Consider the following 27,417-nt stretch of genomic DNA (forward strand, 5'->3'; position numbering starts at 1 on the left):
TCCAGGGTAACATCAGCATACCACCAAGAAGGACCAGCCACATCCAACAGGATTAACTGTGGACGCTGTAAGAGGAAGCTGTCTGAAAGGGATGTTCGGGTGCTAACCCGGATTGTATCCAAAAAACATAAAACCATGGCTGCCCAAATCACGACAGAATTCAATGTGCACCTCAACTCTCCTGTTTCCACCAGAACTGTCCGTCACCACAATAAATTATTGTGCTCTAAAACCAGGTGTTTCAGTTTCATTGTCCAACTCCTGTATATGTAGCTCTGCCCATTTTCACAATTCAAGTTATAAAGTTATAAGTTCAAGTTGTAAAGAGATTTTCATTCTAGACTGCTTTTACATCAAGCACAAACCAGGGCAGCCAATCAGAGCACAGGTTATTTTTGTATGCCATCCTAAAGGCACAGTAATCATAACCATAGTTAAATAGACTGTTTAACTCTACTGTAAAAGATAAAGAGATTTTAGCCAATTTGTCACATAATAAATTAATAATGCTTACATTTTGATACAGCATAGCACACAAACAGTATAAAGAGAATAATTTCTCAGGGAATACAGGCACTTTAAGAGTAATTTAAACATTTCTACTGGACCATTTATCATTATATGGTCAAGGTTGTCTTACCCCAGTATTGATTTTATATTGATCTGTTGGGGAAAAGTATCATTGTTCTAATTGGTTTGAACCATTTTAAAATCTTAGAAGCAGAACAGTACTTTGACCAGACGAGGGCAAAGACTTGTCATCCTGTGTCATGCTATGTGCCGGTAATGCCCCCCCCTCCCACACACACACACACTCACATTTTCTCACTTGTAAAAAAGGGATTTTACTCTGGCGGAGATGAATGGCCCGCTGTTTCTCATCGGTATTCATGAGAACAGAGTGGAGTATAAGTAATGTATTTCCGGCGCACGCCGGCTTTGGGCCCAGATACAGATGTGGATGTGGTGAATCAATATGGGCTAAGCGTATTCGGTAACAAGAGGTCACGCGTGTCAGCCTGCTCCTAATCAATGAACTGTAAGGTCACCCGCAGTGTGACATGATGGAGGAGACGGAGAGAGAAGAGATCTCAATTCTGCAACTGTCACAAACAGCATGTGTTCAAACAAACAGATAAATACAGTATAAATCAGCAGCTCTCAAACATTTTTACTTGGAGGATATCTTAATGAATGGTAAGAGCCACTGTGGCCTTCCAAATACCCAAGTACCCAATACCTAGGTAGGTAGGTAGGTAGGTAGGTAGGTACCAGACTCTTGAACCTACCTCAGAAATTCACCTTACTCTCTACATGTTTACATGTCAAGGACATTTTTAAGAGGCACATGCTCACTTTACTCCAATTTTATAATTGCACTGCTAATTTTTTTCCACATATTCCACTGCTGTAGATAACATGTACTAACTTGTAAATAATACCCATAACACACTACTGTTATCATGTATATATTTCCATCCTGGATGTAAATTTAACGCCAATTTAATATTTATATTTAGTTAGATTATTTCTTTTTTTATTGTATATTTTCTACTTTTATCTTTATGCGGCATAAAACAAACATTATTATTTCCTAGCCTATTTCTGATAAACGCTATAATTTATATGTTTTCATTTACGGATTTGGGATCCTTTAATATTGCTTTGCAAACATATGGACAACCTTGGACACGGTTTGATGCCATTCTTTGATGTATCTTTAATATAGCAATGCCAGGCTACGTCCCAATTGCAAGTATTTGTATATAAGCGTATTCAGAGTTCTAATGCTAATAGTGTGAGTTTGGTATAGGTGATAATATCAATGATAATATTAATGTACTACTAACTAATTTTGTACTAATTAGTCCAAAAAGAATAAAGCATTCCTGGGCTAACATACGCCACTACCAAAACGAGTTGCCGTCGTATTTGCATCATTATCTGCCTTTTTTTTTTTTTTTCTTCAAAAACCTCCACCCTTTTCACTTTGCATTGCATTGTGGAATAATGGCGTCCATCATAACCACACTCAAAATCTGACTGGTTCTAACTAAACATTGTGAATATTTGAGTATACTCAAATTGTAGTGACATTTTTTATCTTACTTCGTATTTTAGACTAAAAAACTTGTTATCATTAGTAATAATATGCATGCAATTGGGATGCTACCCATAGTGATGGAGTATACCATCAAAGAAACTTTGATTTTTTTAGAGAAAATAATATTTAACAGATCTATTTAAGGTTCTTTTATAGCATTGCTCCAAAGAAACAGCACTTTTAGCACTTTAATGTTAAAGAGTGTGCACAAGAGCTGATACAATCATCTCTAATCATAATAATCCACTTTCACACTGTCCTCACAGAACATTTTTACATTACACAAAGTAAACACATCTAATGCAATACATGTTTTTTTTCTTATTTTGCGGTACAGTACACGGTCCCAATAAAGATGTCAGTCAGGACAGTGCGTGTTGATTTAGTGGAGCGAGTGAGGGCCATGCCTTTAGTAGAAATGGCATCAGGGCGGAGTCCTGCCTGTATCTGCGACCTTTTCAATCAGCCGCTGTCCTCCATCCTGTTCCCAGAAAGACATTAACACAAACTCATTTCATCCTGTGCTCCAATCAGCGCAGCTCCCGGGGTCAGCCCTCTGCCTCACACAAGGCCACTGCATTAACCCCCCAGCCTCCAGTTACCTGAAACCTGACTGTGTAGAGTACAGTGACCAGCCTCAGTAAAAAAGACTGCCAGTGATTTACAATTTAATCATCTGAAATTTAAGATAAAAATCTCCAGAACGGTTTTAATAGTTATTGTGCAGTGAAAAAAAGTATCTCCAAAATGCTGATTTTACAGGAGAATATAACATGCTCTAAAGTTTAAAACTAAAGTTAAGGTGAGTACAATTTGAGTTTCTAAGTAGGTTTACTTACATTTCTATTGGTTTATTTATAGAGACTTGTTTACAGAGTGTACAGAGCAGCTACAGAGTTAACAAAACACAGGGCAATACAGGTAAACACTGGGTGTTACCCAGTTAAGCACAGTGTAATACAAGCAGTTTTGCTACCCTCTGTTTATCTGCATTACCCAGTGTTTGCTTGTATTACTGTGCCTTTACCTGCAATACCCTGTGTTTACCTGTATTACTCTATGTTTGGATGTGTTACCCTGTGTCTGCCTGTGTTTACCTGCAATACCCTGTGTTTAACTGTATTACTCTATGTTTGGATGTGTTACCCTGTGTCTGCCTGTGTTTACCTGCAATACCCTGTGTTTACCTGTATTACTCTATGTTTGGATGTGTTACCCTGTGTCTGCCTGTGTTACCCTGCATTGGCTATATTTCCCTGTGTCTGTCTATATTTCCATGTTGTTGCCTATGTTATACTGTTACACTGTGTTTGCCTGTGTTACCCTGTGTTTGCCTGTGTTTCCAGACATCATATTCTCATTTCACATTTTCACATTCTCATTATACTAGTATCAGGAGCATTGCATGTGATTGGGGAGTGCTAGTGAGTGGGTGGGGTAATTGGCTCTGATAAATTAAAGAGAATTTTGGGTAAAACATTAACCAATAATGTCCCAGAGTAAGTTTAGCAAACTCTTATGCCTGTTCATTTTACCAGTCTGTAGCTCGTTTCTCTCGTTCCTCTTCTGTCTGAAAGGGAAAATAGAATTGGAACAGGATGAATTGACTTGTTCCGTCTCAGATCCCGCTCAGGTGCTGCGTTGGGGAGCTGCTTTTTGGTGCCGTGTGGGATTGTTCTTAAAATAATTTTCTGGGACAGAGAGGAAAGTGTTCTAGGAATAAAGAGGATGGAAGGAAGTGATTTATGGAAAAATGCTGTGTCTGGGTTCAGATGATTATATGTTGGAAGATTGAGAGAGCAGTAATTTAAGATACGATAATGTTCAGTGGAATTACATAGTCTGTGTACATAGTCTGCACATGCTCAGCATCACCCCCTGTCGAGAAAGTCCTATAACTGTTACCTGCTTTTGTAAAAAATATATATATTAAAGACTAAAAAGATGGCATAGTGTAGATCTGACCTGGCCATTGTACGACCCCAGCACCACATGCATTTGCTGGTTTTAATATTTTATTTTTCTAATTAGTTTGTATTTGTGTGTATCTGTGTGTGCAAATATACGCAGCTGCTTGACTGTCATGTCCTACATGTGGTGGCACTATAATAAAATCAACAGGGCAAACCTGTGGTGAAGAATATTGGTTGTTAAATTCTGTGAAACTGACACCAACAAATCTACAATACATAATAAATAATATGTGAAGTATCTTGTGATATACATCAAATATTGCAGGATCACACATCATTATATCAACGTTAGTTCAACTTATATAGCCCCTTTCTAGAAACCCAAGGACGCTTTACAATGTACACGTATTACACACAAACATTCATACTCAGCACTCATCCACACACTTGTGAGAAGCAGCAGCCAATAGCGCACAGCGTACTCTCAACCGGAAACAACCGTCCACCTGGAGGACTGAATCGGGCATTACAGCATTTACCCAGGACAGAGAGCCAATCCATATCTGAGCACAGTCATGCATACATTTACACACACTTACACCAACTTACATACACACCAGATCAATTTAGAGTATTTCATTTTTCTGGGAGAATCCCAGAAGGAAACCCACGCAGACACAGGTAGAACATGGAAACTCCCCCCAGCCCAGATAGGGACTTGAATCCAAGACCCAAGTGCTGGGAGGTGAATGTGCTATCCACTAAGCCACGTGTTCCCGCGTTCCTAGCCCCAGTGCTAATGCTAACAGTGTCTTATACACAGTTCTTCCTCTATTACTTTTTGCCTCATCTGCACAATTTACAACCTTAACCATATACATTACCGCCCCCTCCTCTATTCTCATCTCTGAGCAATATTAATATAATCTCATACACCATATCCTGAGCCAGAGAGGTCATGTGTTACCTGAGATCAATACAACACTGCAGACATGTGATCTGAAAAGCGCTGAAAAAGAGATTTAGCGGAAGGAAGTGAAAGGCAGTGCTCTGGCTGTCGGGAGCGAGTAAAAGCATCTGTTTCTTTTCATGCTCTGACTAAATATCAGGCAGATTGCTTAAATGTCAGCCGGCCGGACCGGGCTGGGTCGGGCTGGCAGTGAGGGGGTGTGGGTGTGAAACATTACCCTTTCAGGCTCGCAGAATGACTGTACTAATTAACAGAGGTATACTTTTTCAAATACCACATTAATGTCAATGGCTTCATCCAGGGGGGCTGCTGAGGCACGGGGCAGCACTTTGAAGCCCGCAGTGTTTCCATTTATAACTCGGAGCACTGGAGGAGAAAAAGAGCTCTATAACAGAGGAGTGAGACTGATGAGAGGAGCGACGGGTAACGTTTAAATCCCTCCACAGAGAAAAAAATCCTGCTGTTTCATAACTTACAGTATCAGATATCTGAAAGATTAAATATTGCTCATGTAAGCTTTGTTAAGTTCACTAGATACTTCAGTAATACACACATTAACCATGTCTATTTACAGGATACACTAACAGTAGTTCTACTAGAAAGATAGAATCCAGTTTCTTTTTAGGAGTTCAGAAATCAATATTTGGTGGAACAATCCAGGTTTTTAATCACAGTTTTCATGCATCTTGGCATGTTCTCCTCCACCAGTCTTACACACTGCTTTTGGATAACTTTATGCCTTTACTCCTGGTGCAAAAATTCAAGCAGTTCAGTTTGGTTTGATGGCTTGTGATCATCCATCTTCCTCTTGATTATATTGCAAAGGTTTTCAATTTGGTAAAATCAAAGAAACTCATCATTTTTAAGCGGTCTCTTATATTTTTCCAGAGCTGTAGTACATTTTTGAATTTCGAGAAACAAAGCACAGCCAGAGGACAATGTGTCTGCAGAGTTAAAGGAAAATAAAAAGCGAAATAAAAAAGTTTAAAGAAACCAAGGGCGTCAGTCAAAGAAGTGGGCATGACTGCATTATGTGCCTACTCTCTGTAATAAGCCACTGGAACTCCTTGATAGCTCCTGTAATGCAAGCAAAGATGAAACCGAAACTTCACATGAAGCTCTGTCCTAGTTGCCAGGGGTATGCTCTGCCTCTGCATTCTATTATTCATTTTCAATTCTAATTTGGGTCACTTTCATATGTAGTAATAAAATCTGATTTATATCCATATCTCATTTTACACAAGTTGGAATAAGTCTATGAGCTATATAAAACATATTCATGATGTTCTTTTCACAAAATCACTCTCACATAAAGATCAAGATCTCACCAGCTCTATTCCTACCAGTTTCAGTCACTTTTTAGAATGAGCCGTTTATGTGCTCTGTCACTTTTATGCAAATAAGCTGTTGCTGGCCACACCCCATGTTTACACGTAGCAGTTACCACACATTAGTGTTAGCTTGTGCTAAATTTTAAAACTTGAACAAGCTAGTTCATGCTTAACTGGGATAGAAGCACAAAACTTGCACAGTATTTGAAAGTTCTTACTTTTGAAATCTCTTTCATCTGCTGACTTTGTTTTGGACAGTAGGTACAGATCCCTCCCTCAGACAAGGTCTCCTGGCTGATTCTACCATGTAGTGTCCAAGGTTCTCAACGAAAATGACTAAAATGGCAGATCTTTAAAATTTTTTTCTCACTTGGAGTGTTTATGAGGGGCAGTCGAGACTCAAAGTAAAAACACAAAAGCATGCAAAAAGTGAGGTAAACATAAGGTAAATATAATGACATGCAATGTTGGTTTGAACGTCATGTAGCGTGTAGACGTTATTAATTGTAATTTTTACAACACCTCAGGCCCACAAGCAGAAGGTGATCCATATACAAAATTATATGTAATTCACTTAAATAATAATTTGAGCTCATTTTGCTGCTGTGATTGAAAACACACCAACAGACGCCTCCGCCGTCCCCCCCCCCCCCCCCCCCCCGGGACCAGCAGCAGGGTAAACATTCCCCACGGAGTGATTGACGTCTGTGCTCCATTTTCAAGGAGGAAAAGAAAATGTGGTGAGTCACTTTTAATTCCACAGACTGAGGAAATCGAGCCCATGGTTTTGGTGCATAAGACTGTTCTCAAACACAGAGCTATTCTTAGGCTGGATTGTGTGCTGGTGGTTTTGGGGAGAATTAGATTTTCATGTTTTTTTTCGAGCAAGTTTGGTTTTGTAGCTCTTAAACTGTCCCAGCTTTTTTAGTGTTGCTTACTCTGAAGTGAGTTTAATCCAGTACTCAGCATGACCTTGCTTCTTCCACTGTCTCCAGAGACCAATCAGTCTCTTCTAAAGAGAACAGAACTCGCCAGCCGGTGTCCTCTTTAAATATTTCATTAATTTAATCCAGAACACGCTATAAGATAAGGCCCAACTACAGACACCACCATAAACACGACCGACAGTCCTTCACACTGTTAACTGGTCAGCCAGCTTACATCTCCCTCATCTGCTGACTTTGCTTTGGACAGTAGGTACAGATCCCTCACTCAGACAAAGTCTTCTGGCTAATCCTACTGTGTACTGTCTGAGGTTCACTAATAAAATGAATAAAATAAATGTTTATAGGGGCAGTCGAGACCCAAGCAAAAATACAAAAAGAGAACACAACCAGCTTGGCTATATTCATCAAGAATTAACTGTGATACAAGCACAAAACTCATAATTTAAAAGTAAAGTATTGAATTTCCCGCACAGACAGTAAGTACAGATCCCTCCATCAGACGAAGTCTGTTGGCTAATCCTGCTGCATAATGTCTGAGGTTCTCAACCAGCAGACCGAAATGCTGGCCAATACCTTCAGCTTCTACATATACAGTATCACCTTTAAGCATAACAAGTTCATAACACAGTTCTAAGAATCTAACAAAATAAAGAAACAGCAACCTGCCTGTTCAAACACACACAAGACCAGACAACCAAACACTGAAAACACAGGAGCTTAGATAGATAGATAGATAGATAGATAGATAGATAGATAGATAGATAGATAGATAGATAGATAGATAGATAGATAGATAGATAGATAGATAGATAGATAGATAGATAGATAGATAGATAGATAGATAGATAGATACTTTATTAATCCCCAATGGGGAAATTCATTTGTCCAACAGCACACAAACATACACGACAGAGTCCACACCCAGGTACAAAAAAAAAAAGAAAAAAGCTTAAATACACATGGAGCGAACTGGAAAAATGGGTGGAGACAAGGAGAAATATGGAGAGACAACAAACAAAGGAAGATAAAAAATGGAGGCTGACAAAGGACAGGACAAGGACATGACAGTCATACGATAATTGGGGTAAATTTGGTCACTCTGTTTTTTCCTTTTTTATATAATTGATCATGCTTAAATTTATAGTGAAACTGAAATTTCGGTCATGCTGCTGACTACTATACACTGTTAATTTAGATAAATTGTGTTGGTAAATCTTTAAATCAGTCTTTTCTTTGGTTATTTCAAAGTGTTTTTGCTCATATTCTCTGGTTTAAAGTAAATCAGCTATACAGAACAGCCAGTCTGATAAACTCTGTGTACACGCACCAAGGCCAGACCTCTACAATCAGCTGTAAATCCCTGTGAGGGCTGTGTGTGCGAGTGGTGAATGAGGATGAGCAGAGTGTGTAATGCTGCCACTGAGTGGACATGCTTATACTGTAACACTCTGCTGAAAGAAGACCAGACCAGGAGATACACTGTGTGTGTGTAAGTGGTGTGTGTGTGTGTGTGTGTGTAATTCAGTAAGTGCTTTACAGCAGCAGATCATAAATCAGCCTGTAGTTGGTGAAGCTGCTCCTCCGTCAGCTCTTTCCTGATACAGTTAACACTGAGATCCACTCCACACCTACATCACCATCAGCCTCACCATACATCACCTTTCACCACCATTCACCAAAACAACACACTTCCACACGATCACTGCTTTAATATATTATGAAGCCCCTCCTCTCAGCATAAGCCGAGCTGAACTCCAGCTCAAAACATTTACTCTCCAAGAGTTCTTGCTCTAAAATGCGCCCCAACAAAACACGTGAGCACATTGGAACACAGGAACAATAAATAAATAACATAGATTACGGAAATACAAGAAGAGGTTCCTGTGTTCCATTGTTTTCAATGGGATACGCGACAGATATTTGCATCATGCATCAGTGAGCACTGCACATAACACATTCAGTGTGTAATCAGCTTAACATGGAGCAGCAGCAGAGTAGAGTTAGTATTCTCTGCTGAGATTTCCCATCATTTTCTTTGGGCCAGGTTTGGGTCAGGCTCAAGAAAATGATCTATGTCGTAGGTTGTCTGATTTTTAATGCTATTTTTATTTTATATAAAGATATGGAGTGATAAATCACAATATAGCAAAGCAACAAATCAAACTGTGTTTTTAAAAAGTTAAAATGTTATAATCAAACAGCTCGTACATAACCTCGTCCACTTGTTTGCATTATGCATTTGACTTGCAGCGCTGTGTGTAGCTGTTCTTAATAAATATTTTTCTTAAATAATAGGTCTATGCTTCTTTAGTGTTGCAATTTTAATTAATATCATTCTAAACAGATTTCACTCATTCAAACAGATCCAAAATATTTTTTAAAAGCTCAAAAAAGCCTACAGGCATTAATCCAATCCTTCTGCCAGGCACCAGGCAACTGTTCCTACAATAAGGCCCACAATGAGACTGGACAAATGGTCCCCACTGCCTGATGAATCCCTTGAGCACGTGATTAAAGGAACGCCGCAGCCCAGCCAAGGCCTGCCGTGCCGCTCTCTGGTGAAGAAATGGTCCACCATCGATCGCTCTGGTTTTTATGGTCGAGGGTCTAATTGGAGATGGCACCAATCCCCAGTTCCTCCACAGCTTGTGGCAGACTGGAGACACACAGCATGGAAATCAATGATGCTGCTCTATAAATCACCTGCTTCTCCAGCACACCGCCATTCATCTTCCTCAAAACACACAGGCCACCTCTGTACATCTGACCAATCCTCAACTCTGTAACTACACGGCCTTCAACCCCAACAGGAGCGCAGAACTGACAAACTGATGCATTAAACAGCACGTTCTATACAGTAGAGCTCCATTAATCTCATTAAATAGCTGTGGACGCTGGCAGCATGACTGTTAAATAAATAGACCAGCGTTTATCAATCTAATCACTCTCTGTTCTAATCTGCTGCATCTGTAGTGTACAGCTGATTACCACGAATAATCATTTCAATGCATTTTACTGTACTAAAAAAAAAACTCTGAACAAATTAAGAGACCACTTCAGTTTCTAAATCAATTTCTCTGATTTTGCTATTTATAGATATAAGTTAGAGTAAATTTTTTTTTTGTTTATTCTATAAACTACAGACAACATTTCTCCCAGATTCCAAATAAAAATATTGTCATTTAAATAATAAATTTCATAAAATAATAAATGGCTGAAATAACAAAAAATATCCTCAAATAATTCAAAGAAAACAAGTTCATATTCATAAAGTTTTAGGAGTTCAAAAAAATCAACATTTGTTGGAATAATCCTGTTTTTTAATCACATAATTTCATGCATCTTGGCATGTTCTCCTTCACCAGTCTTACACACTGCTTTGGATAACTTTATGCCTTTAACCTTGGTGCAAAAAAATAAGCAGCTCAGCTTAAATGGGGTTTGATGGCTTGTGATCATCCATCTTCCTCTTGATTATATTCCAGAGATTTTCAATTTGGTAAAAAAAAATAAAATAAAGAAACTCTTTAAATTTTTAAGTGGTCTCTTATTTTTTCCCAGTATCATGGTACAGCAATATGTAAACTGGAAGGGTCACATCTGTTTAGGTTGTAAGGTGTTATCTTGTGAGTAAAGGTGCTCACACACTGCACGCGGTAGGCGTGGCGTGGTACGCTGACCCCCATAGGATTCAATTGCTCTCTAGCAGTAGAGCGGTGCATTGCTGCCGCGGAGCAGAGCGGAACGCGGCGCGTTTCCCCGCCCATAACCACATCTCTACTGCGCTGCCGCTTACCACGGTCAAAGTTCAATATGGTTCAACTTTGACCTTGCGGCAAGCAGTACTGCGGCAGGAAACGCTTGATGTGAACTGACGCTCCCAGGTAAAATCTGTAGTCCAAACAACAAAAAACATGGGTGAGAGACTGATATTAGCGATTAGTGAACATCCTCAGCTGTACCACACATCCCTACATTTATATAGAGATGACAGGAGGATGAGAGGGTGAGAGACAGATACAGATCTACAGAAGCTGTAGCCACTCAATACTACAAAACTCTGGTCGCAGACGTGACTCCGCCTATTATCAGCAGGAGACGCTCCGCCTCAGCAGCAGCACAATGCAAAACACAACTGACCAGCATTTAGTAGAGCGGCAGCACATGCGGAACGCATTTAGTGTGTAAAAACCTTAAGGCTAAACACTGTCCTGAATGCTGTCCTGAGTTGGGGCGAGGCCTTTTACATTACATTACATTACATTTGGCAGACGCTTTTGTCCAAAGCGACTTACAATAGTCAAGTACAATGTAAAATAAGTTTAAAGGAGAAACATCTTTGGATAGGGATAAAAGGAGGACACAGGGGAATAATAGGATAGAGGAGTGAAGGAGAGGAAGAAGGAAATGGGGTTAGAAGTAGTTAGTGTGTTAGAGGTGTTAAGAGAGTAAGTGCTCTTTGAAGAGCTCTGTCTTCAGGAGTTTCTTAAAGATAGCGAGAGATTCTCCTGATCTGGTAGTGGAAGGTAGTTTGTTCCACCATTGGGGAACTCTGTATGAGAACAGTCTGGATTGCTTTGTGTGAGTTTTTGGCAAAGCGAGGCGACGTTCACTGGAGGAGCGCAGCGGCCGGGAGGTAGCGTAAGCCTTCAGGAGCGAGTGCAGGTAGGAAGGAGCCTGTTCTGTCATCACCTTGTAGGCGATTGTAAGAGCTTTGAATTTGATGCGAGCATCAACTGGTAGCCAATGGAGCTCAATGAGCAGCGGGGTGACATGTGCCCGTTTTGGTTGGTTGAAGACCAGACGTGCTGCTGCGTTCTGGATCATCTGGAGTGGTTTTACTACACAGGCCGGGAGGCCAGTTAGCAGGGCATTGCAGTAGTCGAGGCGTGAGATGACGACCGCTTGCACCAGGATGAGAACGGTCTAATTTTTCGGATGAAAAATTAGGCCTGCAAGTAGGTACCAGATAGATAGATCTGTTTTCTGTAAATCAGCTGAAAGAGTTAGGTGTTGGGAATCATAAGTTTCTATGAGCCGTTTGGATGCCTCCCTTATTCCTGCATAGAACCATCCTGGCACTGAAACTATTAAGAATAGAGCTGGTGAGATCTCTTTATAGACCATAGACCTAATCTAACTTGTGTACAAACATGTCCTCTTTAAGAAAAGCCAGTTTCTAAACAATTGTATTATTCTATTGTTTGCTGTGAAGTCTCTGCTTAATTGGGTAAAGTAAAAACTTGATAAATGATATAGGTGTCACGCCTGGCGCTGGAGGTGCAGCTCTAGCTGTGATCTCCAGCCTCCGGACTACGATACCCAGAATGCACCTCATCACCCCCTTGCGCTACCATATCACACTGCACACAGCACTACCAGGAAGCTAATCACCAGAGTATTGATTTCACCTGTTCCCCTGAGTATAAATACATCTTCACTCCACACACTCCTCACTGAGTATTGCTTTGTTTAATGTTACCCTTGCCTGTGTTGTCTGTCTCATTTACTGACCTTGCCTTTAATATTGCCCTGCCATGTTTTGACCCCTGGAATGTCTCTCATTTTTTGATATGTCTAAATGAATTAAAAAATTGTTTTTTGCATTAGCGCATCTGCGCGAGTTTTCTTCTGATCATGACTATAGGCTTACTTTTTTGCTGCATTATATAAAATGCAACTGATTCACGATTCAAGACCGGTTCAAGGACAAAAGCTTGTGCAGCCATTAATTGACAGCATTTAAAAAGTTTTGAGTGATCCAGTCATAATTATTCATGTTCTGTGAAATGGCCTCAGGCTACAATTACACTGTTTGTTGATTGCTTTGTAGGAGAGGCTCTTATCAACACCCCCTCTCGTGCCTAAAACTTTCTGCCACCGCCGCCTGCCTCCACTGAGTGCCTCTCACACGGCGGGGTTGATGGCCAGTGTTAATTACTTAAGTATGAATAATTCAGGCCAGTAATGGCTGGATGAGATGAAAAAGCCTGTGGTCGATATGACTGCTCCATCCGAGAAGCCCGGGGGGTCCCTGAGGCAGGGGCTTGGTGGGTCCGATGGGGTGGATAGGCTAACAGTGGAACTGAACCAGAGACTGGGTTTCATCCAGGGTGCTTATTCAGCATTTTTCCCAATACCTACACCGACCCCTGCCACCCTACAAGCCTTCTCCCAGCAATGAGGGGGTCTGCAGATGCCACAGCTGCTAACAGCATGCTATATGTGCTTATTATTATTATTTTTTTTATTTTATTTCAATTTTTTTCCCATTTTCTCCCCAATTTTACACGGCCAATTACCCAACCCACTCAATAGGACTAGTGATGCCCCAACACCAGGAGGGTGAAGACCAGCACATGCCTCCTCCGACACATGTAAAGTCAGATTTAGCATTGCCGAGTAGCATCACAGTGCACTCAGAGGAAAGCGCAGCAACTCAGTTCTGACATGGCTGGATTACTGACCCGGCCAGTGTGGCCAGCGCCCAGAGGCCCTTGAGGTCAGGGGGCCCTGGGGGGGCCCTGACCCAAAACATTTTGCGATGTCAATCAACATTTATGATACAATATGTTTTTATTTTCTGAGGGCTCTCCATTTTAAGGATCCTCTGACTATTAGGGACTTTGACCCGAGGCCTCTTGGTGGCTCTAGCCATGCTTTTAAGGGCTCTAGCCATGCTTTTGGGGACTCTAGCCATGTTTTTGGAGGCTCTAGCCATGCTTTTAGGGGGCTCTAGTCATGCTTTTGGAGGCTCTAGCCATGCTTTTAGGGGGCTCTAGCCATGCTTCTGGGGGCTCTAGCCATGCTTTTAAGGGCTCTAGCCATGCTTTTGGAGGCTCTAGCCATGCCTTTGGAGGCTCTAGCCATGCTTTTAGGGGGCTCTAGTCATGCTTTTGGGGGCTCTAGCCATGCTTCTGGGGGCTCTAGCCATGCTTCTGGGGGCTCTAACCATGCTTTTAAGGGCTTTAGCCATGCTTTTGGGGCCTCTAGCCATGCTTTTGGGGGCCCTAGCCATGCTTTTGGGGGCCATAGCCATGCTTTTGGGGCCTCTAGCCATGCTTTTGGGGGCTCTAGCCATGCTTTTGGGGGCTCTAGCCATGCTTCTGGGGGCTCTAGCCATGCTTTTAAGGGCTCTAGCCATGCTTTTGGGGACTCTATTCATGCTTTTGGGGGCTCTAGCCATGCTTTTGGGGGCTGTAGCCACGCTTTTGGGGCCTCTAGCCATGCTTTTGGGGGCTTTAGCCATGCTTTTGGGGGCTCTAGCCATGCTTTTGGGGGGCCCTAGCCATGCTTTTAGGGTGCCCTATCCATGCTTCTGGGGGCTCTAGCAATGCTTTTAAGGGCTCTAGCCATGCTTTTGGGGGCTCTAGCCATGCTTCTGGGGGCTCTAGCCATGCTTCTGGGGGCTCTAACCATGCTTTTAAGGGCTTTAGCCATGCTTTTGGGGCCTCTAGCCATGCTTTTGGGGGCCCTAGCCATGCTTTTGGGGGCCATAGCCATGCTTTTGGGGCCTCTAGCGATGCTTTTGGGGGCTCTAGCCATGCTTTTGGAGGCTCTAGCCATGCTTTTGGGGCCTCTAGCCATGCTTTTAAGGGCTCTAGCCATGCTTTTGGGGGCTCTAGCCATGCTTTTGGGGCCTCTAGCCATGCTTTTGGGAGCTTTAGCCATGCTTTTGGGGGCTCTAGCCATGCTTTTGGGGGCTCTAGTCATGCTTTTGGGGGCTCTAGCCATGCTTTTGGGAGCTTTAGCCATGCTTTTGGGGGCTCTAGCCATGCTTTTGGGAGCTTTAGCCATGCTTTTGGGGGCTCTAGCCATGCTTTTGGGGGGCCCTAGCCATGCTTTTAGGGTGCCCTATCCATGCTTTTGGGGGCTCTAGCCATGCTTTTGGGGGCTCTAGCCATGCTTTTGGGGGCTCTAGCCATGCTTTTGGGGGGCCCTAGCCATGCTTTTAGGGTGCCCTATCCATGCTTTTGGGGGCTCTAGCCATGCTTTTGGGGGCTCTAGCCATGCTTTTTGGGGGCCTTATTCATGCTTTTGGGGGCTCTAGCCATGATTTTGGGGGCTCTAGCCATGCTTTTAGGGGGCCTTATTCATGCTTTTGGGGGCTCTAACCATGCTTTTGGGGGCCCTATCCATGCTTTTGGGGGCTCTAGCCATGCTTTTGGGCCCTTTATGAAAATGGATGATGTGTTGTGGCACTGCTCTCACTTCGACTTCTGGCTAGGGGTCTTAGGAAAGAGGGGGGCATATTTTTAGAGGGCTCTGGTTATGAGAGCCCCTAACAGGGGGCCCTAGAGAGAAGAAAGTGGGCCCTTAGTGGGCCCTTGATCACAAGGGCCCCTGCTATGGGTCCCTTGACGTCCATAGAAGTAATTTACCATGGCTTCTTTACTTTCTAGGGATCTACAAATTGCCAGGCAAGCTACTATATTTCATAATAGACGTTTTGTTGCAAATGTGCGATTCGGGCCCTTTTAAGTAATGTTTCTGAATTTGTATTGTTTTAAAATTAGTATGTTCAATTTCTTTTAAGCGCAGAGACACAAATTAATTTAGAAATTGTGCAATTATTTAAATTTAAGACAAGCATGTGTCTGATGAATGCTATCCTTAACACTGTGTGATTTCACTTGACTATTTGACTAGTTTCATGTTTTCCCTTTAATAATCAAACAGTAAAGAGACCAGTGGTCACTCTAGCTCTGAAGGAATGCAACTCTTTGGCCAGGGGGCCAGACTATCCTTTATTCATCCTTTGGTTCCGATACATCAGCTCACAAATGCCTTGTGCTGATTGAAATCACCCTAGAAGTGATGAGGGGAAAGAGCGCCATCTACCCACCCAGAGAGAACAAGGCCAATGAACAGGATTCGAACCGGCGATCTCACAGTGGCAGCACTTAGCCCACTGGACCACTCAGAGCTCTGCTATATGTGTTTATTAGACATATGGTAAAGCTTAGCTGCCTCAGTGAGCAATGTTTAACCTCCATTTCTCTCATGGTGCCTCTGGTAGAAGCAGCAGTGGACAGTAGGAACTGGACCCAGTGGAGCTGATGGAGATGTGTAATGGGCAGAATGGGAGATGAAGGGATGAAGGGATGAGGGGGGATGAGGGGATGGGTGCTCATGAATTAATGTCTGCAGTGGGACGCTGTAACGAGTTCAGAGTGTTACACTTCATGTAAAGTCTTTCAGACCCTGGCAAATGACCGACTCCAAAGATATAATGGCCTGAAACTAAAAGCTGAGGCACAGTACAGTGGCTTGCAAAAGTATTCATACCCCTTGAACGTTTTTTACATCTTGTCACCTTACAACCTGAGCCTCTTGGCTGCTTCTCTGAGCAGTGCTCTCCTTGCTCGATCTGTCAGTTCAGGTGGATGGTGGGTTCATGTCTTGGTAGGTTTTTAGAAACAGTTTTTTTTTTCTACAGTCATGTGCCATCATTAAAAAAACAAAACATGAATGAGCTGCTCACTGAATTCACCTGATTAAATTTTGAATTTAGCATCAATATTCAGAAATGGGCTTAGGCTCTAATGGGTTAAAAGGTCCCCAAAAGTTAAACTGCACAATCCTCTGCAGCATTATCTCAATGTATGATATTACCATTATCCAAATTCTGTTATTATAAAAACTATATAAGTATACATTTTTTGTGTAGACTCAAAGAACAAGAAATATATTTTCAAAGTACTGTATTTGTGCAGTGTATTCTTTTACCAGCAGAAATCATCCTCTAGAAAACACATTAATTGGAGTTTGAGCGCCATCTAGTGGACGATGTAGAAACGTACAGTGATCTAATATTACTGGACACTGCTGAGGTTCCAGATTTATTAACATACATATAGATGTGTGTGTATATATATGTGTAAATATCTGTCTGGCTGTTACAATAAATATTATGTAATAATTAAAAGTTTGGACACACCTTCTCATTCAATATATTTTTTAATTTCTTAATTTAATTTATGTTCTACATTGTAGATTAATATTAAAGACATGAAAACAATTAAGGGACACATATGGAATTACGTAGTAAATAAGTGTTAGTCCTTCACAAGAAGTAGCAACAATTGTTCAGCACCTACAGGAACTCCTTCCTTCAAGACGCTGAGAAAACTATTCCAGGTGACTCTCCTTCATGAAGACACTGACATTAAAATACCAAGAGAGTGCAGATCTGTCCTCAAAGATAAATGTGATACTTAGAAGATACTGCATGTGTTCCTGTATAGCTTTAATAGTCTTCAATAATAAATTTACTATGTAAAAAAACATCAAAGAAAGAAACACATTGAATGAGAGGAGGTGTGTCAAACTTTTGACTGGTACTGTATATTAGTTTAAAATTATACTAACATGCCAAAAGTCATAAGACTAATAGATATAACTAATAGCAGGCCCTATGTCTTTTGTCTTTGGCTTTTACAAATGTTTAACAACAGAGAAGGGGTGGGAAAGAGGGGTCAGGCAAAAGCATATTATAAATTTAACACAGACAATATACAATTCCAATATACAAATATTACTAAAGAACCATCAGATAAGCGAATATAATTCAGACAACTCATCAAAAAGCTACAAAATCCTGGATAGACTCATATAGTTTCTCCCAAAATTACTGATTGTTAGAAATGTAGCTTTGTTAATTTTAGACGTTAAATATTTCATGTCTTTTGGCTTGTCTTAGGAAATTTAAGGAACACTGCACTGAAGTGAATTGCATATGGATGTAATGGTTTCTACCAGAGTCTCTTGTCACAATCATTAAAACATGAATTAATTCCCATAATGTCGCCTTGCCATGAGTATGATGGCCAGTGTTCAACTTTACTTATTTCACTCACAAGATAGCACCTCAAAACCTATACATGTGTCTGACTTTTAGCATGTTGATAACATGGTTCAACATCTAACTAATGCATTTAATTAGCATTGTTTTCCTGCTACACACATCTAAATCCAAATTAAATGACCAGGGATACAAATGATATCTGATTTAAATAATTCATTTAAATAATTCATTTAAATAATTCATTTTAATGTGTTTTAAAACCAATTCACTGCATGACTCTATTCAACAGCATCTGCAATTACAGCCCACTGTCAGAGCTAATGGGGAAAAGAGATGCTGTTAATGTTTAATTAGTTCTGAATAGACTTCACAATAACCCCCCTTCCCCCCCACACACACACACCACATACAGAGAGAGAGAGAAATACTCCCTCACTCTTTCTTTCTGTCTCATGCACACACACACACTCATACACACTGGGAGCTGCAGGGCTGTGTGTGGGTAGAGTAAACAGGCCGTGTGCACTTTGGAGTGCAGGCTGGGGTGATCAGGCCTCCGACTGCAGCGTGGTGAAAGAATAAATCTGTTTTTGGTGGAATGGCAGTGCGCTCTCTGCTCCTGCTCTCATGGCTGCTGCTGCAGCAGAGGTTACACATCTCAGCAGGTAAGACCCTCCATACCTCCCACCACACATCACCTGCTGCACCATCACCTCCTGCACCATCACCCACTGCACCATCACCCACTGCACCAAACGGGGGGATGTGGGCTCTTTCGGCACAAGCAGTTTAAACTCTATACTTAAAATAAACACATCAGTACAGTATAGAGTAATACTTTGTATATCTTTGTACTCTGTATACATGAAAGGTCTTTAAACTTTAAAAGGGTTCTTTATTCTCACACTTTTCTGTACAAAGAGTTCATTGAGGCTGGATTGAGTTTCCAGCCTCAGAAACCGCAAGTTAACAGCTCCCCAGATAAGAGCACCTAAATGCTTCACATAGTATTTTGTTGGTTTAACACTTTTAAGTTACAACATGATTCCTTATGTGTTCCTTCATAGTCTGCATTTACAGTGTAGGAAAACATAAAAAAAAACATATTTTTTGGCAGTGTGCCAGGTCCTGCTGAAAAATGAAATCCGCATCTCCATAAAAGTTGTCAGCAGAAGGAAGCATGAAGTGATTGAGTTTTTACCGACACTGATTTTTAGGGTTTTCATTGGCTGTAAGCCATAATCATCAACAATAAAATAAATAAACTCTTAAAATAGGTCACTCTGTGTGTAATACATCTATATAATATAGGAGTTTCAGATTTTGAGCTGAATTTCTGAAATAAAGTAACTTGTCAATGATATTCTATGTTTTTGAGATGCATCTGTTTATGCCAAGAATGGGTGTCAGAGCGGGGTCAGATGAGACGTTCCGCTTCTGAAGTTGTTCAGGAATTTAAAATTCCTCCATCTATGGTGTTTTTTATATTAAATAAAACAGTGTTGACTCTGCTCACTGTGTCTCACTGTGTTCCTCTGGCTGTAGCCCCTGGGACTGTGTTCCTGGACGAACAGGAGGCAGACTCTGTTCTGCGGAGGCTCAGGCGGGCGAACACTGGGGCGTTCGAGGAGTTCCTGCAGGGGAACGTGGAGAGAGAGTGTATGGAGGAGAGGTGCAGTCTGGAGGAGGCCAGGGAAGCTTTTGAAAACAATGAGAAAACGGTGAGTGAGGGAAATTACTTAAATAAATAATCCATTACCAACAAAATTCAAAAAAATTACATTACTGATTGTTTTTAGTGCAGATGACTTATCTACGGTGGCCGAGAAAGCCCAGCCCAGTGCAAATTGAAAAGCGCTGCAAAAGCACAAAACACATCCATCAAAATTACAACACAGGCGCAGCAAATAGAAAAACGCGCTGCAAATAGAAAAACGCGCTGCAAATAGAACCACAACACAACGGAAGTGAGTCACAACACAACAGAATTTTCCCGGGGGACCTTAAAAGATACTGTACCAGCTGTATACAAAGGACAATAAGTGGCAAACAAGCTTCTGAAAAGTAAGTTATGTTTATTACCTGTGATTACCACGGTTGTGTGCATATTATTAAAAGTTCTGCTTCACAAAACGCCTTGTTTGCCACTTATTGTCCTTTGTACACATAGTGAAGTCCGAGACGTTACTGAAGACGCAGCTAAGCTGGTACAGTATCTTTTAAGGTCCCCCGGGAAAATTCCGTTGTGTTGTGACTCACTTGTGTTGTGGTTCTATTTGCAGCGCGTTTTTCTATTTGCAGCGCATTTTTCTATTTGCAGCGCGTTTTTCTAGTTGCTGCGCCTGTGTTGTAATTTTGATGGATGTGTTTTGTTTTGCAGCGCTTTTCGATTTGCACTGCGTTGGGCTTTCTCGGCCACCGTACTTATCAACAGATAAGCAGTAACACAGATTCAGATGTGTGTGTTAATTAATAGAATAATTAGTAGAAGTGCATAAAAGGTAAAAAAAAACATATTTTTGGCACAATAAAGTGCACTGGATTACAAGGCGCATTATGCAACACTAGTAAGGAACAGGGGTGTCGCCATGTTTTCCTTCTAATTCAGTAGGTCTCGTCACTGGGTGGCAATATCTGTAAAGCTAAGCTAAGCTAAGCTAGGTTAACCAAACTGTAATTCTTAAAAAACAACAAAAAAAAAACATTTTTAGACAAGTCAAACGAGTGCTGGATATAAATCCACACAGATTTCTCCTCTGAAAACTGTTTATTTGGTTGAGTAAAGCCTTTCAGTTTATTTACAGTAAGCTTAGATTTCCAGATTTCCACCAATACAGCCCGACAGCGCTACATTAAAGAACCCTAAGTGTTCCATTAAACCAGGGTGATATTAGCTAGAGGTTTATCCCACGTAGCTTGTTTTAATGACGAAAGCACTTAGCGCGGTAAGTGGGTAATGCTAATGCTGCTCCAGCAGTACTAGCTGGGTTTAGCAGCAGGCTACAGGCTGATAATACTCATTTCTGAATGGCCAAAGAGCTAGAGCTTAGCATGGTTTTTGGCTAATGCTAATACTGCTCCTGCCTCGATGCTGGAGAACTTAACTGAAACTCCTGTATAGTGCTCTAACTTTCTTTATTTAGCACTTTTCAGACAATTCAGATTGAAATTCAAAGAGCTTCTCAATTTATTGATAAAAATAAAAATCCTTTATTGGTATTGATTGGTCTCAGATATAATAATGGATTGAAATTTGATGCAAAGGGGGAAAAGGTCATATTCAAATATAACATATACTGTATTATAACTAACTTTAGGAAAATTAAAGGATTTTAAGTGCGCCTTATAGTGCAAAAAATATGATAGTAGTTTAAACGATTTAAAGTAAATTCCACCAAAAAAACATTGGTTAGTACAGCAATATCAATTTCACTTTAGATTAGCATTGTTAACTAATGTTAACTAATTATAATTTACAGTGCAGTAACCTACTAGAATAGGCTGTACTGGTTATTAATGAATTATTATGATTGTACAGCTCAGTAGAGAGGTACTGTAAACATGCTGGATTACTTTTGTGTTTTTCAGATGGAGTTCTGGGCAGGATATACAGGTACAGCTCTGTTTAATCATTAACAGCCGTATTGATCAGAACAGCCAGGGTTTTGTTGCTGAACTGCAAACTGAAAAAAAAAAAATAATGAAAAATGAGGAAATTGTAAAGAACAGCAGTCTTGTGATTTTGTAATTTTTCAGATGGGAATCTGTGTAAATCAGCTCCCTGTAAGAATCAGGGCACGTGTCAGCACCAGAGCGGGACGTACGAATGCAGCTGCCAGCCGGGCTTCACCGGAAAGAACTGTGAAATAGGTGAGAGCAAAGATCTCAGCAGACCACTGACCCAGGGTCAGCTCCTGCAGTCTCCTGCAGTCTGAGTAAACAGGAGGAGTTGTGGGACAGAATGATCTGATTTATTCGATGACTTCACACACATTTCCCAACACAAACAAACTGATGCTGTTTTTACTGAAGACTCTGCATCACCCAACATGACTAATCTAAAGCTGTGTGTTAATGTTAATGTTGTTGCTGTTGTTCAGTGACGGCCCGGCAGTGTGACGTGAATAACGGAGGCTGCATGCACTTCTGTTCTCGCACTGGAACTGGGGGGGCGGAGTGTTCCTGTGCTATGGGCTACAAGCTGGTGGGGGACGTCAAGTGTCAGCCTGAAGGTAATCTGTTTAATCTGCTGTCCAGTAATCTTCATTCAGTCTCCACCAAAAATATTGGAATAGTAAGACTCAAACCCTTTATTTCTGCTGTAAACTAAAAACCTTTGGGTTTGATATTAAAGGAGTCAAATATGAATATGAGTCAACATGAATCAACATTTCAGCTTTTATTTTTAGGTATTTACATCTGGTTCTGATTCACAGTTGTGTGATACGCAGGTGTGTTTTATTGCATAGGTTTGTCCTTTTACTCTGATTATTCAAATAAAAAACAGCAGTAAATGTCTACACATAGTTTCAGATTTGGGTTTTATCTGTACAGGCTGTGCGTTTATAGTTAGAGGAGTAACCAACATGAAAACCAGAGAGCTCTCTGTGGCTGAAAACCAAGCAACTGTGAAGCTGAGAGAAGATTAAAAATAAATCTATTTGAGCCATTGCTCAAATATTGTCCAAAGCCAGTACAACCGTATGGAATGTCCTGAAAAAGAAAGTAGTCACTGGTGTACTAAATAATGATGCCAAACAGGCAGACCAAGGAAAACTACAAGAAAAACCCTAAAACAACTGTTAGTGAGATCATCAACAACCTCCAGATGGCAGGACTGAAGGTCTCTCAATCTACTGTTCACAGTAGACTTCATGAACAAAAATACTGAGGCTTCCCCAGAAGATGAAAACCATCTTCTGCAGTGGGTGTTGTGTCATTATCTTGCTGCATGAGAAAGGATCTCCTAATCAGTCTGCTTGCATCTTTCTTTAAATTGACCAACAAAATGTTTCTGTAGACTACTGAGTTCAATTTACATCAGTGAAGATGTATTCTCCATCTCAGAAGAAACCATACAAGCTCAAGCCATGACACTCCCTCCACTGTGTTTCACAGATGAGCTGGTATGTTTGGGATGATGAGGAGATGAAAATATATGGAAATAAATGCTGAAATGTTTATCTTTTTTTCTCATTTCCATCATTTAAGGTAAAACTCTGACTGTGATTGTCTTGATTGAACGTTATATTACATCTGGAGTGAATTATGTTAAATCAGATCTTCTCAGAATATATATTGGGGAAATCACTGTAAATAAAATAGATAAATTGTAATACAGAGCAATAAAAACATGGAAATCACTAAAAACGTACAATTATTATCTAAAATATAGAGCTTGATTGTTTCTTTTAAATCTGAATAAATTGCTGTTTGTCTGTTTGTAATTGTTCATCAACAGGGTCGTTTCCCTGTGGCATAAGAACCATCAGTGCCAGTAGCTCCACCAGGTCTTTAGATGGAATTACAGCCAACAGCACAATGACCCAAACCAAGAATCCTGCAGTTCCCAGAGCTCCCATTACCAGCAACCGGACCAGTAACCTGACCACCAGACTGACCACCAAACCAGTGAACCAGAGCAAGACCCAGAGCATCATACCATCTCGCACCAAATTACCCCTGTGGGTCTATAACACCACAGAACCTCCCAACACCAGGAAACGCATCGTCGGAGGAACCCAAGCAACACCTGGAGAAATTCCCTGGCAGGTACTGAGAGAGAGAGTCAGCCAATTTCACAGCACAGGAATTAAAGCTCTATTAAAACTGGATTCAGTTTAATAGAGGAGGATGTGTAATAAATTATAATAAATGTATAAATGTAATGTCATTTGTAAAGTATTTAAAAAGGTGATTCATACAGGGTAACATATCTGTGTTACAGGTCAGGTAACACAATCAATACCAATCTATTATCAATGGGTTAAACTTCCTTTATTTCACAATTTATTGATATTATTTTATTCATAATTAATATTCATAATTTATTGAAAAATACATTTAAAAACAAGGTTTTTCTATTTAAAAACAAAGTGGTTTTGAATTATGTAAAATGTAGATGTTAAAAATAATTAAATTAAATGAAACGTGAAATTGGCTAGTAATTAAATACAAAATTCAAAATTTAAATACGTCATTCAAAAGATAACACCTCACAACTTACAGTATACGGGTGTGAGCATTCATTGGCTGTTCCATTAGGGAACTGTTCTTGATCAAGTTACATCATATTTCTGTCCCATGACTTTTGGCATGTCAGTGTATGTGTGTTTTAATTCAATTGACTGTACAGAAAAATATATCATTAATTATCTATTGCTATTGATTATTGGTCTCTCTATAAAGGGAGAAAAGGTCAGATTCAAATATAACATATACTGTATTTAAAACTAAGGGAGCTCTGAACTCAAATAATTAGAAGAAGAATTATAAAAGATAATTCATGCTGGATTAAAATCAGAAATGTCAGTAGTAGACTAATCTGGAATAGCTGGATTAGTACAGGCAGCACTGAAGCTCATATTCAGTGAAATGCTCTGATGTAATGCAGTATATATATTCAGTATATAACTCAGTCTGGCTGGTTGCTGTACTGTAGGTGGCGCTGGTGGTGCGCTCTACACAGCAAGTGTTCTGTGGGGGCTCTATAGTGAGCGAGAGGTGGGTCATCACTGCAGCCCACTGTCTGGAGGAGAGCAAGGGCACGCCGTTCTTCATCAGAGTGGGTAAGAGTCCAGCGGTTCCCTGAGCTGCTTCTGAGATCCATCATCAGCTGTCAATCAAGACATACTCTATCTGTGTTTTGTGCTGGCGTCTGTGGAGCTGAGCCTAATGAATAAATAATTAATAGCTAATTTTAACATTAACAGCATGCAAATTACTTAATTAAAGCATCCCATACTTGCATTTACCTGTGTGAATCTGTGATTTCAGCTTAAATTCAATTGCTTATGTGTTTTTATCAGTCAGTGTAACAGTGATCAGTTTCATTTTCTCAAAATGTCATTATTTCTTTTTTTCATTTTGTATAGTAAAAGAAGAAACAGGCATTTCATCTGCTTTCCCAATTTTCCAGTTTCATATTTTCCCCCTCTCACAATTAGAATTTCGTAAAAAAAGTAATGAATACATTTTTATATTTTTGCATTGTGCAACAAAAATAGGTGGAATTATACATATATCAGATGTAAAAATGAAATAATTGAGGTTTTGTCAAAATCAGTCAGAAAATTAAACTAATAAATGTTACATTGAAAAGATGTTCATTGCTATCTTGGCAGTGTATTGAAAAAAAAAAAAACATATCTCCAACACTTGTACACCCCTGCTTGTTGCTCACACATGGACACACAGCAGTGCACAAAGCCATAACGCTTGCCTTTTGGCAGCTATACAAACTTTTTTATCAACAGTAAACAGAATTAATGAGCATGACCTCAGCAGAGGTCAGTTTCCTCTGCTGAAAAGTGCTGGGCACGTTTAGGTAGCTGCGCCCCTGAAATAGCAATCTGCCAAAGTCAGAGTGCACCTGATTCTTACAGGGAATGGCTAGTAACATGCTGATTGGTTTATTTTTACACACCCATGATTAATAAACCCTTTCAGACTCTACGTCAATTGTTATGAACATCAAGTAGTTTCCTTTTTCAAATGTCAGCACTAAAAAACAAATTAAGTAATGAAAGCAGTAATTTCCATTTTTACTAATTTTATGATTTATAACACTTTTTTTATCATGTGTACGAATAAAAATTTGAGTTAAATTTATTTATTTTTATATAGTTTTAATGTTGGAATTGCAGTGTCTTATTATGTGTGCATTACAGACAACATTCTTATATTGTTCCATCACTGGAACATATTCAGGTCTGAAAGGGGTTAAGAGAATTAGTACATGCCTTCTGAGCATTTAAAGCTGCGCAAGTTGTACTTTTCCAGTCGTTACGATAGCAAAGATACATTGACACACCCTAAATCAATCGGCACGGTTGTCTGCTCACCTGTAGCTCACTAAAATAGGGCCCTGTGGGTTACTTTTTAACTACTTTTTTAAAAACATTTTGAATCAGATAATGTGCAATTTTCCATTTGGAAGAGTTTAATCATAGAAGGAATAATGTTAATCGCCTGAGGGCCTGATTTATTAATGAAGACTTCACACAGACATTTATCTCCACAGTTTAATCTAAAACTGCTCGTGACTGTCACTCATCCTCGTGTCCCACAGGCGAACACGACGTATCCAAGAAAGACAGTACAGAGCAGGACCTGGAGGTGGAGAAGGCCGTGGTGCACCCTCGCTACAACCCCACCCTCAGCTTATACAACCACGACCTGGCCCTGCTCCGCCTGCGCAGCCCCATCCTGTTCTCCGAGCAGGTCCGGCCCATCTGCCTGGGGCCCAAACTCTTCACCGAGTCCCTGCTGAACTCGGGGTCCCTGGCGGTGGTCAGCGGCTGGGGCCGGCAGCGCTTTAACGGCCGGCCGGCGGCGGCGCTGCAGAAGGTGGAGGTTCCGTTCGTGGACAGAAGCGAGTGTAAGGACAGCAGCAGCGACCGCATCACGCACTTCATGTTCTGCGCCGGATATTCGGACGGGGCCAAGGACGCGTGTCAGGGGGACAGTGGGGGGCCACACGCAAACCAGTACCGCAGCACCTGGTTCCTGACTGGCATCGTGAGCTGGGGGGAGGAGTGTGCTAAGAAGGGGAAGTATGGGGTGTACACGCGCCTGGGTAACTACTATAAATGGATACAGTACGTGATGGGCATCCTCAAAAAAGCACCACTCAATGATGTGGAGGTCTGAGAACTTTTACTAACCACATTTCACAAGATTTTAATTTTTTTTATTGGTTTAAATAAATGATGACACTACGAGTCAAAAGTTTGGACATGCCTTAAATTCAGTTTTTATTATTTATTTATTAATTTTATTATTATAAATTCTGCATTGCAGATTAATACAAAGTATTAAATCTAAAGTAATCCAAACTATGAACTGAAAACAAATGGTATTATTTAGTAATAATTAAAAATAATTAAACAAATTCAGGTTTCTCAGTCAGATTTATGAGGTAGAGTCACCTGGAATTCAGGTTTTTCAGTTAACAGCTGTGCTGAACTCATCAAGAGTTAATTACTTGAATTTCTTCTCTCTTAATGTTAATGTTTGAGAGCATCAGTTGTAAATTAGTGAAGAGTTAGAGATGCAGGTATACAGTGAATAGCACTTTGAATAATGTAAATAAAGAAAAAAGGACTTTAAGAACTTTGAAAGTAT

General features: G+C 40.5%; 1 protein-coding gene across 1 annotated transcript; it reads left to right on the forward strand.

The window, feature by feature from the left end:
* Positions 1–18,541: 18,541 nt before the first annotated feature.
* On the forward strand, positions 18,542–27,026 carry f9a (coagulation factor IXa). The gene is made up of 8 exons (XM_007254387.4): positions 18,542–18,737; positions 19,618–19,793; positions 21,661–21,685; positions 21,829–21,942; positions 22,173–22,304; positions 23,534–23,844; positions 24,734–24,860; positions 26,363–27,026. Exons 1-8 carry the CDS (start codon positions 18,671–18,673, stop codon positions 26,941–26,943), a joined length of 1,533 nt encoding a protein of 510 aa, XP_007254449.3. The 5' UTR covers positions 18,542–18,670; the 3' UTR covers positions 26,944–27,026.
* The last annotated feature ends 391 nt before the right edge of the window (positions 27,027–27,417 follow it).

Source organism: Astyanax mexicanus, chromosome 10 (genome assembly GCF_023375975.1).
Source record: "Astyanax mexicanus isolate ESR-SI-001 chromosome 10, AstMex3_surface, whole genome shotgun sequence".
NCBI classification, from domain to species: Eukaryota; Metazoa; Chordata; class Actinopteri; order Characiformes; family Acestrorhamphidae; genus Astyanax; species Astyanax mexicanus.